A 16,379-nucleotide genomic window follows, 5' to 3' on the forward strand; every position below is an offset into this window, starting at 1 on the left:
ATTGCAGGCCCTCAGTGAGGTTCTGTGACAAAGTTACTTAGTGGGGCTGAAATGATGCCTTACAGCCCTCCAAAACTGCTGCCTTGCCAGGGCCTGGCCCTGTTAATCTAATCAAGTTCTTGGAAGCAGTGATGGGGATGGCACTGAGGGGGATGTGTGAGCTCTAGGTATTCTAGTGTGGCCTTCCACAGAGTGCCGCAGGGAGAAGCCCTTCAAAGTTTCTATCCTGCATTAAAGATGCTTCTTCAAGTGTTGGAAAATCTACCCACAGTGCCCATGAAGTTGTCCTCGTCATTAATTATGCTCCGAATATCACCTTTTTTAATGTCTTGCTTTAATGGATGGCCATGGGCTCTTGTTCGTGCTTTGTTTGCAGAATTAAGGAGTACTTAATACTGGCCACAGCTTCTCTCCCCGGTAGGTACTTTCTGACTCTGCTGGAGTCACCTCTTAAGCTTTCCTTTGAGGAGATTAGTGACTGAGCAGCTTATGGTCTTAAGGCGGATTGGATTGTATTTTATGGCTATGCTATAACACCCTCCCCCTCGGTTTTTACAAATGTAGACCCTGAAATTTAGCAAACTTCCAGTGTTTCTTTCACTTGCAGAGTATATAATGAAAGCTGCAGTTCCCCATGCGTCACCCCAGCCTTTAATGATGATGGTTCTTGGCTCTGCTGTCCCTCTCCAGGAGCCTGTCACCCTGGGGTCCTGCTCCTCCTGTGTCTGGTTGAGTGAGTCAGCATCCAGGCCCGCTTGCCAAACCTTCACATCACAGCAGTTCTTCAGGAAGCCTTATTTATCACCCTAGCAATATTTTTATAATATGGAGAATTTAGCAGCACTAATTTTATATTTTCATGGATATTATTAGCCATAAGGCCAAGGAAAGACAACACTGAGGTCCCATTATAGATCCTTTTCCCACGCAACAGAGACCTTTTAACAGCAGTTACTCTGAACTCTATCAGTGAAGTCATTTACTAAAGCAAATGACTGATGCTTGATGTAGTGGCAGCCTGGCCAATGCCTTGCACTGCTCCAAGCTTATTACAGCCACACATTTACATTTTTTAACAAGATGAAGAAGGTCATTGAGAATCAGCTGTGCCAAGCCCAATGGGACCTCATTGCTTCATTAATGTTCCTGCCAATCTTTCTGTTCCTCACAAGTGTCCACCATCCGCCAGCCCGTCATTTTCCTGGGATCTTCCTGCTATGGAGAAGGAGGAATTCCAACGCTGCAAGGAAAGCCAGCTGGGAGGGGATGCTAACCCCATGTGAACGGAAACCAGCGTCTCCACCTGGAAAATGCTGCTGGAGAATTTTTCAAATGAAACAGTCTCTCAGAGTAAATATGTAAAGGAAATAGGAGGGGAGGAAAGGCCATTCTCTAGAAACATGATCTCTGCTGATAATCTCCGTGCAGCAACAGGCTCCACGGCTGACCTGGGCAAGGGGGAGGGACAGGAAATCAAAGAACAGAGGGGATTTTGGAACAAATGTCTGAATGCAAAAGTCCAAGTAGGGATGGATATTTTGGCTGAAGTTGGTTTTGGACAATAATAATACTCTGATGCCCTATTTAGTGTTTGTCTTCAGAAGGTTTACAAGTGGTGCACGCAGAGACAGTGCTGCTGCTGCTGCCATAGAGGTGGTAGACTGAGGAACAGGGGGAAGCAGCAGGTCCCCTTAGGCAGCAAAGACAGAAGAACTTGTGTTTTCCACTCCCTGCCAGCTCTTGCACCCGTCACACTGTGTGTCCTTTGCTGTGCTGCGTCACACACTGGGCCAGGCGCTGTGTCTCCTGCATCCAGGGCAGGCTGCTGCGTGGGGTGCTGCACGGCCCCTGCGCCATCGGCGCTGTGATACAGGTCCAGAGAAAACGAGGTGCTAACAGCTTTTTCATCAATCACCTTGTCCTGGAGAGGAGGGGTGTAACTGGAGAGAAGACTTTGCCCAGCTCAGTGTGACCGTGATGCCTCACTTGCTCCTGTGAATGACTCACCTCTGTGCTCTTAGACCGAGGCTTTTGCAGCACTGAGGTCACCTTCTGTGAGCTCCTGCATGCCTAGGAGGAGATCCAGAGAGCTTGTTAAGCTTCACTGCACGTACAAATCGAGATCCACATGAAATGAGACACCAAAGGGAAATCACTGTCATCTAAGGGAGCCACCTAAGTGAGTCTCCGAAACTTCCCGTAGAGCAGAGCAGTAGCACCAGCCAGGAGGAGTGAACGGAAGTTCTCATCTGTTTGGAGCTCCAGCACCTACTGTAAGGCTGCATCTTAGGCACCAAGGTCTGCTTGAGAGCTGTCATGGTGGGTCCCCTTGAGGACAGTCCCCTCACAGAACGGGACTGCCTCTTTTCTGGAGATGGTGGTCATGTCCCCAGGGCTGGTGGTGACCAGTGCTGGGAGGTGAGCAGTCAGACCCTTCCTCAGCCTTACAGGGTCCGAGCTGCCAGCCCAGCCATGCAGTGGAGTCAGGGACACGGCTCACAGGAATAAAATGTTTGGGGGTCTCAGCAAGCAGATGAGAGGGAGCTGGACACAGCATCCTCAACACTGGAGGAGGAGGAGATGGGCGAAGCAGGTTGGAGAGCCCAGTGAGATGGTGCCTCCTTCCCTGCCCTACTTTGTGCCCATGGCTTGTGTCCCAGCCCGGGCCATGCTGTGACACCAGCACTGGCCACCTCCCTGAGCTCCTCTTGGTGGGCAGGGAGAGCCCTGAGGGAAGAACAACTTGCTCTTCACTGTAGGAATATGCTTAAGAAATACAGCAATGTGAAAGGTGAGTGACATAATTTTTCCTTACTGAACAGCAGAAGAATTTCCCAAGCTGGTTATTTATGGTCCTAAAGATGGTTGCACAAACCTGCAGGCAGCTCCTCAGAGCCGTCGCTCCCCTCCTCGCTGTGGCTTCAGTTTGGAGTTGGCCCCGAGAGCCCAGTCCCTCGGGCAGCGACAGATGCTTCTCTCTGCGAGTGCTCGAGGGGCACCACGCGAGGAACCCGCAGTAACAGGGGCACCACCACGGGGGAGATGGCGTTTTTGTCTTGAGCATCCCTAAACAAAGACACGTGGCATTCAGGTAACACAGCAGCAGAATGGTGTGCCAGGGAGCCCTAACTCTCTCCTGCGAGACTCGAGACTCTCCTGTCAGAGCCGTGAAGATCTGTTAATCCTGACTGGCCTGGTTCTCATCGCGCTGTGGGCTTTGCAGCTGGATTTGGCACAGCTGGCACTGCAGCCACAGCCCCCTCAGCCCCACTTCCAGATGTGCAGTACTTTACCTTGCTCCCACCACCGACCAACACCAGGGATGCCCCTGGACTTTGTTTCCCGCATTTTTAGAGTGGGAAGAGAGTCTCCAACAGTGGCTGGCAGCTTCCGTCTCGCATCCGTCTGTTCCCATGGTCGGAGCAAAGGGAGAGTTTGTATCCTCTAGACGTTGTTCTGCCTTTTGTATTGCAAAAATTTAGCTCTTTCTGGTTGTTCTTCGCTCCTCGTCACCTTTCATTTTCTTCCACTTTAGGGATGCTCTGGCCTAATTAGCGACTAAGGATTTGTTATGTACATTTCAGTGCTATGTAGGCCTTTTGAATTTGCAGTGCATGCGGGATAAAATTCTGTGATTGTATAACCAGAGAAAATCCAGATCCGAGCTTCAAGAAAAGGGTTTTCCCAGGAATGCTACTTTGCTCTTTAGCAACATGCGGACTGCAGGGAGTTGTGTGTGCATGTCCTTGTGTCACCCCAAATTGCGTGTGTTTGCCTGGCTGGGCTTTGGAGGCAAGGGAGGATCAGTGCTGCCCACTCTGCTCCTTTTTTCAGTCAAGGTGCTGGTGCTGAGGTGGACAGGGAGATGGAGAGAAGCCCCACAACAGCCTGCACCCGTCTTTGATGCATTCACGCCCTGCCTCTTACTGTCAGCACATGGAAGAGGGTCTCCATCTCAGCTGTTTCCTTCCCTCTCTAGCGCTCGGCGTTAGGACACCTGGCAGGAGCCAGGCTTTGTCTGCAGCTCTCGTTCCAGGTTCCTGGAGTGTGACATGCTGACTCTTCCTTCCTTGGTGTTAATCGCTCCCATGTCATCTACATGGAAAATTCCCAGGATTCTTTCTGCTCTGTATTTGGACAGGATTTATTTTGGTCCATCCTGCTTTCCCTTTAACTGTGCCACCAGGATCCCGAGCCAAGTCCCTGTTGCTCCATCTGCTGGGTGGTGGTAGCGGGTCTGTGGGTGCTGTGGGAGGAGGAGCTCTGTCTCACCACTGCCACCTACCTCACCCGTCCCAGGGACACACAACCTTTAGTACTTCAGACCCTTCCCAAAATACCTGCTGTCATTCACTGAGCTGCACCAACAGCACGTCCTTCTCCTGCCGTTAGAGAACTGCTCTGCTGCAGAACATCCCTGTGGAGCTGCTGTGTACGAGTCTCATCACTGGCAAGGTTGGCATCTCCATAATTTTGTGTGCCCTGTGCTGGCTGGGCCCTGGTAGCAGCCACCAGATGTCATGATGTGTCCCCACCAGCACACAGGGTTGAGCCACCCGCTGCCATTCCCGCGCACCAACATCCATTGCATGGGGGGCGTGCCCCATGGTGGTGTGTGTGGGGCTAAAGACAGTCTCTTCTCACAAGGTGGTCCTTGTTCCTGCGAAGGAACTCTGATTTTCTTGGTGGGAAGGTATATGCCAGCCAGGGAATCCATCTTCTATGGCCTGCCATGGATAGCGACCATGCCCCTGGATAGCTGCCTTGCTGTGGGGCACTGGTCCAGAGTGGTACAGGTAGCATTGGTACAATCATCAAAACATCGAATCTCAGGATGGTTTGGGTTGAAAGGGACCATCAAAGATGACATAGTCCAAAACCCCTGCTATTCACTAGATGAGGTTGCTCAAAAGTCCTGTATAACTTGACCTCGATCACTTCCACTGATGGGGCATCCACATTTCTCTGGGCAACCTGTTCTAGTGTCTCACCATCCTCACTATAAAATATGTCTTTCTTATGTCCAATCTAAACCTACCTTCCTCCAGTTTGAAGCCATTGCCCCTTGTCCTGTCAGTACAGGCCCTGGTAAAAAGTCTTTCTCTGTCTTTTTTATAAGCCCTTTTATTTATTGAAAGGCTGCAATGAAGTCTCCTGGAACTTTCTTTTCTCCAGGCTGAACAACCCCAAGTCTCTCAGCCTTTCTTCGTAGCAGAGGTGTTCCATCCCTCTGACCATTTTTGTGGCCTCCTCTGGACCCCATTGTACCAGGTCCATGTCTGTCTTGTGCTGGGGACCCCAGAGCTGGATGCAGTGCTCCAGGCGGGGTCTCACAGGAGTGGAATAGAGGGGGAAAGTCATCTCCCTCAGCCTGCTGGCCACAACGTTGTGCCCGAGGGACAAGGAAGGGACAGCTTGGTCTGCTTCACACCCACTCTTGCTGCTGGGAACCAAGAGGACAGGAGGAACCACCAGTGTCTGGCAGTGGGGGTTGGAGGCAAGAGGATGCAGGCAGAGCATTGCACAGAGCGGTGGCAGGACTGGCATTGGACTGGGAGCTGCTGGGCCCATGGAGTCCGGCTGGTCTGGAGCCTGAGACCCAGGGATGCTGGAGGGGGTTAGGGGGTGGGCAAAGGCAAACAAGGCTGTTGCAGGGGGCAGGTCCATCATGCTGCCCGTGGCGTTGAGGCAGGACAGGGTGGACACAGCGTCACTCATGAGCGTGGTTGATGAGAGTCCCTGGAAACTCCTTTTCAGTCTGTGACCTTCTGTACGAGGGGACAGAGGAGGTACCTTCTGGGCCACATCTAATGCTGGTCTGTCATTGATGTTCTTCTGTCCACCTTCCTACTGCTGACATTTTCCATTTGCTTTCTCAGGAAATTTTGTTCACGGAAATAAATAAGTGAGAGCATTTTGACTTTTTTTTTGTACCAATCAGGTGATGTTATTCCACGTGTTACTTCTGAGCAGAGGATAGCTTCAGTTTATCAGTCTGAGCTCCTCTTGTCCTTCCTGAGCTTGAGTGTGAGCCAGTGCTCAGCCGTGGGCTCCCCCTTGAGATGTTTTCTTCTTGCTGAAATGTCCAGTAACTGCCTGATACACCCAAGAGTATCCAGATCCTGAATATTCGCTGCTTATCAATCCTTCCTCCCTCAAATAACCAAGCAGCAAGGGCTGGGAATACACATTTTCCGTTCAGATCCTTACTCCTCTTGCTGTTTTCACATACTTTTCCCACTGTCTTAGGTACAAAATTGTGGAGAAATTGTCATTGTGTTTCTGTTCGCCATATCTAAAGAAATGGATGCTTGTATTAGCTATTAATTCCTTATCAACTGATTTGGTAGTCCATTGATGTGGTGTTCTCAATATGGAAGGACTGAACTCATCCAGCAAGACGGGATGCTGGGTTGGGAGCAGTTACAAGCAGGAGTTTGCCTGCAATATAAACAGGATTGGTTTTTGACTGAGCTACAAAGTGAGCATGTGAAGGGCTGGTGGTTGAGAGAGTTGAATTTTAGTAATTTTATTATTTTGCATACCCTCCTGCCCTCCCAGCAGAATTATTGAAAAGTCCATCCAAGTCATGAGAGGAATAACTAATACATGAGCTTAGGATGAAGAGAAACCACAGCCAAAGGGTAAGAAAGGGAAGGGCAGAGCTGGGAGGGTGGGAAAGGAGCATGTTCAGGGCATTGCCTTTGAAACCGGCCTGTTTCAAAGCAGAGGCTGTAACTGGAAGTAAGGATGATAAAACACATCAGTGGCACTGGGAAGGCAACCAACTGTGTGCTGAGGAGTAGTGGAGACAAGAAAGTTGTAGGAGAAGCCACATGTAGAACCACTGAACCTTGGTGGAAACTTCTCCCTTCTCTGTGTGGGTGGTAGCCTGGGCAGGTTTCCTTGTTGGAAAAGCTCCTGGAGCCGGAGGGGATGGGGGAGGTCTGAAAGCAGTCACAGCTGGGACAGCCCCGTGTGGGTGGTGGGCTGCAAAGAGGAGAGCTGGCAGCAAGGAAGAGCAACCACAAACGCTGTCAGTGCTTGGGGCTGGGAGGTATTGCAGGAACATGGTAGTTCAACACTGGAGGGTTGAAGTTGCATGAAGGGACTTCGTTGTGTGGCACTCCTCAGCTGGCACCTGCCATGAAATGCTGTGAAAATTTAGCTTACAAAGCAACCAGGGGCTTTCATAGTATTTCCTGTACCTGATAATTTATTATTTAATTGCAGTTCAGGTCCCTTTATTGTTGTTGTAGTCAAAACTGAATGAGACCCTGTGTCTTTTGACATTTTAATTATTACATTATTACAGCATTGAGGTTTCTCATAAAGATGACACAAACCATAAAGATATTTTGTGCTGGTTCACCTGTGTGGATAACTCGCTCTTAGGTGCAAATCACCCATGTCTGGCTTGATATTGTTTTCTATGGAAAACATGTCTGAAGAACTTGTAACATCACAGTTGACTTCAAGGGATACCCAAAATTTTGGAAAGAAGAGCTTTTTTTAAAATGCATTGTTTTTAATACTCCCTGAGGTTAAGCAACCAGCAGATAGTTGGGAGTTATGATAGACACCGCTAAACCTCAGTTCCCTGGGCTGGTGCATGAGATGTTCGTTCTCATTCTTATGATTCCCTAGGGACAAAATAATTACTCAGGCTGCTTGTAGAAAAGAAAAAACCAACACCGATTGAATTGTGCTGAATTGCGCTATGGATCACCTTTTACGCTATACATCCTTACAATCAGTGATTGATTCCTTAAGATGTTTCTCTGCTGGGGGTGGACGTGTGCCCTGGTGACAAGTTTGGCCCTAGGGATGGGCTGGCTCTGCCCAGCGGCATGACCTTAGAGTTTTTTTCTAAATTTGCAGATGCTTCTCATTCCTTCATGCATGGCTCAGTGTTTGACTGGTCCTTCTTCCTGTTTCAGCCTGAAAGGATAGATCCCAGCGCATCCAGGCAAGGCTACGATGTCCGCTCAGACGTCTGGAGCTTGGGGATTACATTGGTGAGTGAGTGAGGTTTGGACCCTCTGCGGCGCGGTGCTGTCCTAGGGGGTGGCTGTGGGGTTCTTTGCAGCATGATGGAGGTGTTTGGTGTGGAACACGTGCATGAAGCAAAGTGCAGCTCCGCGGCTGTGAAGCCTTTGCATGTTGTGGTTGACGTGGGCACCTCCTGGCTCAGAATGAGCGTACATCCCTTGGAGGCAGATGGCTCTCCTGAAGCCCTGAGGATACATTTAGCTGCAGCTATGTTTTGCAGAGAAAGAGATGTGAGCAGGGAAGACGTGTTAGATCATAAATGAATTTAGCCTTCAAAATCTCAGATGAGAAGGGATGGTGAGTGTGGTGGTGCAGAGCAGAATACCCAGCAGGTGTAAATGAGCTTCTCACAGCCGGCGTCTGGCACACTTCGGCTGTGTGGGGCTTCAGTTAATCCTGGATCCCGACTGCTGATTCCTCTTGGGCTTAACCACAGCACTGCTGGGTGCACGCACTGATACATTGAAAAGATTTTCCCTTCTTGAGGTAGTGAAGTAGAAGAGAAAGCAGAAGCAACAAGTATGAATCGGTAGCTTCTCTCTTCCCCAGAAGCATTTTAAAATGCTTGTTTTCACTGTCCTGCAAGGAGCAGAGAGTTTGACTCCATGATCCTTACAGGTACCTTCCGATTTGAGATATTCTATGATTGTATCACTCTCACTATCCATATTCTGTAGTGGTTGTTTGGATGCTTGGAAAGGGACCAGAGGATTTCATTCTCCTACTTTTGAGCACCCTAGTAAGAGCTCTGGTTCATTTTATAGCCAGTGGGGGAAAAGACATTGTCAACATGGAAGTATGTTTGTGTTAAGCCAGCTTAAATCTGGAGGTTCTCCTAATGTAAGCAGCAGAACTTGCTATTGGGTAAAACTTCCCCTCCTCTCAGCTGAGCTTCGTGTAGAGAATGGGATGAAGAATCTCATCGTAGTCTTCCTTTTGGGAGGTTCAGGGTCCTGGCAGACATTTTCTTACCCCAGTTGAACTTACCTTGTGTAACCTGCCTGGTGCTGTTGCTGTCTCTGCAGTATGAGCTGGCCACGGGGCGATTCCCCTACCCCAAGTGGAACAGTGTGTTTGACCAGTTGACACAAGTAGTAAAAGGAGACCCACCACAGCTGAGCAACTCAGAGGAACGGGAGTTCTCCCCAAGTTTCATCAACTTCGTCAACTTGTGGTAAGTGTTTCCTATTGAAAGCACTTGGAGTTGGCTTCTTTTGTCATTGCTAGGTATTTGGCAATGCTTAGTTTCACATTCCTGCGCCAACGTGAGGGTGAGGACTTTTCCCATTTCACATTTCTCTGTTTGGGAGTGATGGGAGACTTGTCTGGGTGGGGGCTGAAGGGCAGACCTTTGCTGAGAGTGTGTTTAGGGGAAGCCTGATAAGACCCATGGCAGGAGGTTTGTGTGACCCAGTAAGGGCCTGGCCTGTGCATCCTGTTTCTCGGTATGACACAGCCTTGGGACAGACCTGCTGTTTGCCCTTTCTTCTGCAGGCAGAAGCCCAAGACACCCGGCAGTATTGTCTTGTGGTTGGGCTGAGGATCTGTACTGGTCCCGCCATTTGCCTGGCAAAGCCAGGAGCCTTCCCACCCCATTCTGCTCAGCACAGTGAGGGTCAGGACCTTGCTTGGTTGTTGGCTTCATGTCTTGTATCAATCCTATGTCAGGACCAAGAGTAGAGGTGCTTTTCTGAGAAGGCAGGGCCCTGGAATGGGACATGGTCAGCCTTGGATGGGGAGTGTGGCAGGGTTTGTGCAGGAGGGGCTCGGGGCCGTCCATGGGCCTGCCCCGAGTGTGTGGTCCCGCTTAGGTTAAGGGTTCATTGTGAATTTTCTGTTGGAGTACTTTTCTATCAAAATGTGAAAGGTGGTCAACATAATTCTGTTAACCCAATACGAGAGCACACAGATGATCCGCCAGTGTGACCTGCATTCCTCTTCTGGGACCTCCTGACCCAGGTGATGGGCATCCCTAGAACAGGGGTGTCTGGCTCAAAGCTCTGTGACAGTCACACTCAGCTCTAGACAATTTTAACTTTCATAGTTACAGAATGACAGAACTGGTGGGTCTGGTGGGAGGTGTCCCTGCCCAGGATAGGGGGTTGGAACTGGGTGATCTTTAAGGTCCCTTCCAACCTGCATCATTCTGTGATTCTATGGAAGTGTGCATAGAAATTTCAGAGCAACACTTTCTCTGTGAGCTGAAGGTCTGACTAGTTGCCTTAAAGGTGTTGTGAGGAGCATATTCGAACGCCCAACTCACCAAGGTTAGGAAATGAATTGCTGTTGGGTAGCAAAAGCTTGAAGCCAGGGTGTTATTGCCACAGCCCTCCCTGCCCCTGCGCAGCTCTGCAGGCAGGTAACAGGACCAAGCAGTGCCAGGGAGCAGCATTAATTACCCTCTACTTCTCTGATTAATTTGAGGCTGCACAGTCGTAGTGCTAGAGCTTGAGAAAGGTTCAGCCAGAGCCAGTGGGGATGGAGAAGCCGCTGTTGGGAGTGAGCCTTAACTCCCCTCATTTGGACAAGACACTACAGCCCCGCTCTCTCCTCCCAGCAGAGCAGCTCTGGCTCCCGGGGCTGGCGCTGCCGAGCCCCATCCTGCAGCCCCTCTGCTTCCAGTCCCTGTCACCTCTCCTGTCCCCCGCCATGTCACCTGTGCAGGGCTTGGGTGGCCTTCACTGCCATCCCCCTGCGCTGGGCTGGGCATCTGGCAGGTGGTCAGATGCCGGTGGAGCCCCACAGGAGGGGACGCTTGCCATCCAGGCCCCCCTTTCCCCAGCCACCCCTGGGCAGCCATGTCACCTCTCCTGTCCCTTCCGGGTGGCTGTGGCCTGCTCAGTGCTGGACGTGCCACCAGTGCTGGGGATGAGCTGGGAGGGCCCAGGAGCCCAGACCTGGACCCACACAACGGTTTAGGGGTCCACTGGGTGCTGCAGCCCCAGCACCTGCCCACTGGGTGCCCATGTCACCTGTCTGTGCCCCGACAGGCCGTCCTGCCCCTCGTTTGCCTCTGAGCCCCTCTGTCCCGTGGATGGAGGACAGGCCAGAACTCGTGGTGATGCTGCAGTCAGACCCATTTCCCTATGGCAGCGACAGGCGGGATGCCCTTCCACTTGCAGCTCCTTTGGGCTCCATCCCCAGCAGGATTCATTGGTGGCTGCACTTGTGGTCACTCACAGCATGACAAGGATATTTTTTCCAGAAAACACATTCTTGGTATTGCCTGGTGTGGGAGGTGGTGAATCCCACCATGACAGCAGCGGATTCCATGTTGTGTCCCGTAAAAATTTGCATTTGACATCTGTAACAACTACCCCAATCCCACCTCCTCCTAATTCTCTTTCTGCTTTCTTTAGCCTTACAAAGGACGAGTCCAAAAGGCCAAAGTATAAGGAGCTTCTGGTGAGTGTGAAGCGTGGCTGCCAGCGCTGGCCGTCGCGGCTCTGCTAGTCACACAGCAGAGCTGGGTCGCGCGCCCGAGCTCGCTCCTCATCTTCTCGGCCACCAAGGTGGGGTGTTCAGCTCCACAGACCAAGGAAGAACACTACCTCCGTGCCACCTGCTCTGGCCTGTGGTCATGGCAGTGGCCACCGTAGTTACTGGCCGTACATAACGACAGGAGATGGGGGGATGTGCCCCGCAGCGGTGGGCCAGTGGTCCCTGAGGTGGGCAGATGCAGGCCGGGTGGCCATGTGCTTGAGGTCCCAGTACTGTGCAGGAGCCTTGATGAACTGCTGTGAGGTGTAAATGCTTCCAGCACACAGGCCACATGAGGAGGATGGGTGGGCTCAGGCAAAAGAGAGACTTGAAAGAACGGCTCTGGAGTGAGACACCAGCAGAGCCTGTCTGCCATGGGGGGTCCTAAAGGAGGGAACGCAGTGAGGCCTTTCGGTTGGCCTGGTTGACAGCCAGGCACCTTCAAGGAGCTCTGGGCATCTGGAAGCCACCTCTTCAGGGGATGTGTGAAACCACAACCCGGGTCCGGGTCCCTGCTGGTGGTGGTGTGATAGAAAAGGCATTTGCCTGGAGTCCTGCCCCAGAGTCACCCTGTCGCTGCTTCCCCGCTGCTCAGAGCTGGGTTCAGCCAGAGCGGTCCCCTGGGCAGAGCAGAGTGTCAGGGTTGAGAACTGGGCTTGTGTCCTGATCTTCTGTTTGAGCTCTGCAAGCCGTCTCACTCCTGTCTCCCCTCTGCTGACAAGGCTGACAGTGAGATCTGTCTTGACAGTATTTCGGTGCATGCCCGTGCTACGGAGGAGCCAGGTGCTGCTGACACTGCGCCCTCCTGCCCAGAAGTTCTGACACCCCTGGAGCCCCGTCCCACCTCCCTGCTGCATGTTATGGAGTCCCCATATGTAGAAGCCATGGACCAGGCTATGTCCTACTGCCCACCAAGGCCTGCGTGGGCAAATCCATATGCTGAGCTTTTTTCTGGGGTAGCCAGCACATATCAGAAGGGTGAACGTAACCTTGTTGTCTCTTTGTCTGGTTCCAGAAACATCCCTTCATCCTGATGTATGAGGAACGCACAGTGGATGTTGCATGCTATGTCTGTAAAATCCTGGATCAAATGCCAGCAACTCCCAGCTCTCCAATGTACGTCGATTGATATTGCTGCTACATCAAACTCTAGAAAAAGGGCTGAGAGAAAACAAGCTGTAAAGAATTTTCATCACATACTGCAGTGTTTTTAATGCTCGCCCAAACACCATGTGCAATAATATTGGTGTTATTTCCATCCTGTCTGTATACTGTTGTCACATATAAAGTGCATCCCTGTAATACCTGATCACACAGTGTTAGTGTTGGTCAAAGAGAGACCTCATCTTGCTCTTTTGTGGACATATTCATGAAATGTGGAAATAAGTACATTTATTTGTTGACCGTGATTGGATAGCACCTAAAATTCATTTCTAGACTCAAAACTTGGAGACTTCTCAGCAGCTACTGGAAAGATTTTTCTCTCAAACTCTTCCAATTGTTGTTTCAAGTAATAATAAAAAGCAAACAAACAAAAGTTAGGCGTTGTCTGTCTGAACATTAAGAGACTTTGCCTGGAGGGAGAAGAACTTGCTTAACCAACGAGATGCTTTGCCTTCTGGAGCTGGAAAGGCAAAGGAGAATTTTATTCTTCACAAAGTGCAATAGATTTACTGCTATGAAATTCTGTTGCTTTACAGTCGCAGTGTACTTTCTGGGGACAGTGTGCTCAGCTGAACTTCCTGTTAAAGAGAGATCATGTTAAATATAGTGAATATGTCTTTACCAAAAATATGTTGCGTTGAAAGAGGCTAACATTAAACTATTCAGAGATGGGACATAATGTATTCTTTCTCCTTTTACCAAGCCAGCCACTCTTCACTCTTAACTAGGTGTCCTGTAAATTGTTACCTGGTAAGATAAGACCTTTGACCTGAAGAATTATTAAACTACTCAATTGAATTTAACCTGCTTGTGACCTGATTTGTAGCTGCACAGCGCTCACCACCAGCTGGCTTTGCTTTGACCTCGATGAGTGCCGTTCTCAGAGTCTGCAGCTGCTTTAATGAGCCGCAAGCCACTGTCTGTGATTTCTACCCCGTGTTTCTCCTGTTCTTCCCTGTCCCCAGCCCTGATGCTGGTGTATTTTCACTGTCCCGAGACTGGCCTGGCTCTGCTGCCACCTCCCAGCCCAGTGTCCCTCGCAAGAGCAAACCTCGGTGTGTCCTCCTCGCAGCCAGCAGGACGGCGGGGCTGTCCCCTACCCGGGATGTCCCCCTTGGTTTGTCCCCTCTGCGATGTCCCCACCGCACCGGGGCTCTGTGCTGCCCACGTCTGCCAGTGCCACGCTCTGCTTAGCTTTTCTGGAGACCTTATTCACCACCTTCTGGGCGCATTTAACCTGTTTTGGGACCCTCTGTGTTTGTTGTTACAGCACCCTGCAGCGAACCTCCCCGAGACTGTTTGCTGCAGATGGAGACAAGGGAGTGTCTCATGCCTTGTGGGGTTTGAGCTGACCTGGCACCGCCAGGCAAGTGTCATCTTCTTACCCTCTGCTGAGTAAAAAAGTGCATCAGTCATTTTTTTTTTTTTTTTAAATTGACATATTTTTCAAAGAGTAATTGTTCCTGAATTATTTTTTTTCCGAAACATTGCAGTTTTCAGGCGTTTAGCAGCATACCAGGGTATGATGGAGGCTGCTGGGTCTCTGATTTCCATTTTGAATTGTCTAGTGTAGGCACTTGGTAGGACTTCATCACTGTTAGAGCGACTACTGTCACAGCTCTGCGGCACAACTGGACCCAGGAGGCAGAGGGCTGGAGATGCTGGGAATGAGAACAGGGGCACCAGGGAACAGGCTCCTCACCTCAAACCAGTGCTGCCCAGCACAAATGGGGCAGGTGTGGGAGCACTGGCGACCGGGGAAAGGAGAGTGCCGAGGGGTTCCCCGTTGGGCAGGGAGGTGAGGCCTCCTGCCCACCCGGGGTGATCTCCCTCCGGGGATACTCCTCAGGCCAGGCAGGCGCTAAAGTCTTCCCAAAATGGACATGGCAGGCTTTCTGAAACAACTGGTCATTCCCAACTGCTCTGGAGAATCATGTGGAAGGATCCATTGAACGAGAAGCATAGCGAATCCAAAGAGGTAATTCTCCCCCCAGCCCTGCAGACTCAAAAAACATGGCTTTTCTCAGGCTTGGCAAATCCAAATTCATCTCACCAGCCTTCAACCACCTGTAGCAGGACCTCAGGTGCCCTGAGTCTCTCGGGTGGGAGGCTTGGGGGACCAGAGCGAGTCAGGGCCAGTAAGGCCAGACGCTCTGCCTCTTCCCTCCCCTCCCAGTCGCTGCAGCCCAGGTCACACCCCAGTGACAGCAGCTGAGACACCTTCCAGAGGGCTCACGCTTAGATGGAGCCCACCACAAATTGGTGCCCCTCCAAGGTGACGCCTGCCCAGCTGGGCCCTGGGCACTGCCCTGCCCACACTCCAGAGCTTCTCCTTGGCAACCCCACCAGTTCCTCCTCCGTAGCTCCACCAGTTTGCTGCTGGTGAACGGGAAATGGAAACCTGAAGTGGCCAGGTCAGGCTTGAAGGGCTGTGGCAGGTGTAGCATGTGAAATACAGATTATTATAAAGGGTGCACCATTTATTGCAATTTACCTTTATTAAAAAATAAAAAAAAAAGGTGTCTAGTGTTCACAAGCTGTGAAAATAATGTAAGAACTGTACATTGTGAACTCTGGTTATTTTTTTTTGTTTGTACCATAGGAAAATGCATAAAAATTATCAAAAAGCTCATGTGCAGGGATGTTGCCTTATTGTCTGTAAAACGGGGCTCAGGAACATAACCGCTTCAAAGAGCTTCAGAATATTTTATCTGGTATCCTGGTTTACTTCCTCCACTGCTTAAGATTTATATGTGGCTCAGAGTGTTTATGTAAGAGTTCTATCCTTTCACCTGCAGGTCAGTTGTAATAAAACTAGGATGCGACTGTGACCTTGTTATTTTCATTTTGTAAGGCCAGACGTGAATGGGAAGACTCATTAAAAGCTGTTGAAATTCCTGGCTTCCAGGCCTTTCCTCCAGGAGGAGGCAGCTCCGCAGAGAAAAGCAGCTGTCAAAGTGATTTATGCTAAGGTTTGTTTTTTTTAAAAAAAAAGGTGTAGGAGACCTGGATAGCTTTTCTTTCTCTGGAGGACTGCTGAGGCCTCTGCACTCGTGGACTGCCTCAGGTGAGCAATGTTGGCTGCAGAGAGAGGTTCTGGTGGCTCAGGACACTGTCCCAGCCAGGGGAGATGGCCGTGCCCACGCTCTGGGCATCACCAAAGCTGATGCCTTGCAGGCTGCTTTGTTTCGGAAAGAGCAGTCCATGTCTGCAAAGTCCCCATGATCTAAGAGTACTGAGCCCGGGTAATTCCTACTGCCAAACCTCCTGCTGCTGGGACAAGTGTTTCTCCTGTCTGGAAGCCATGGAGGGCTTGGTGGCTGCCCAGGCGGGTGGGCAGAACTGGACCCCTGCAGCCCCACTGGAACGAAGACAGTGTCTGGGGCGAGGGGCCATCCTTGAAGTGCTCAGACTGGTTTGATGTGACCTCCTCAGTAGTGCCCAGTCCAGTGTGGGGAGAGTCAGAGGGTATCGGCAAGGATCATTGGTCGTGGACTTCTGAATGGGTGGAGTAACCTGGTACTGGCTCTCACAGCATCTCTTCACGTGAACAATTTTATGAAGGGAAGGCAGAAAATGGAGCTGAAGAAAGTCTTGCTGCGTAGAGAAACACGGTGTGAAAGGGTAGTCGTGGTTGAAGTCTGTCAGTTTGCATAATTCAGCATTTCCACCGCATGAAGCTT

The 16,379-nt window shown here is 50.7% G+C and overlaps 1 protein-coding gene across 1 annotated transcript in view; it reads left to right on the top strand.

Annotated features, from left to right (window-relative positions):
- Positions 1-13,499, top strand: part of MAP2K4 (mitogen-activated protein kinase kinase 4) — a 92,051-nt gene extending 78,552 nt beyond the window's left edge. The window contains exons 8-11 of the mRNA XM_014962667.1: positions 7,941-8,018; positions 9,078-9,226; positions 11,412-11,457; positions 12,548-13,499. Of these exons, the coding sequence (XP_014818153.1) occupies positions 7,941-8,018; positions 9,078-9,226; positions 11,412-11,457; positions 12,548-12,661 (387 nt within the window). The 3' untranslated portion in view covers positions 12,662-13,499. The remainder of the gene's footprint in view (positions 1-7,940; positions 8,019-9,077; positions 9,227-11,411; positions 11,458-12,547) is intronic.
- Positions 13,500-16,379: the final 2,880 nt, after the last annotated feature.

The sequence above is a fragment of the Calidris pugnax genome, unplaced genomic scaffold (genome assembly GCF_001431845.1).
Source record: "Calidris pugnax isolate Ruff unplaced genomic scaffold, ASM143184v1 scaffold470, whole genome shotgun sequence".
Classification (NCBI taxonomy): Eukaryota; Metazoa; Chordata; class Aves; order Charadriiformes; family Scolopacidae; genus Calidris; species Calidris pugnax.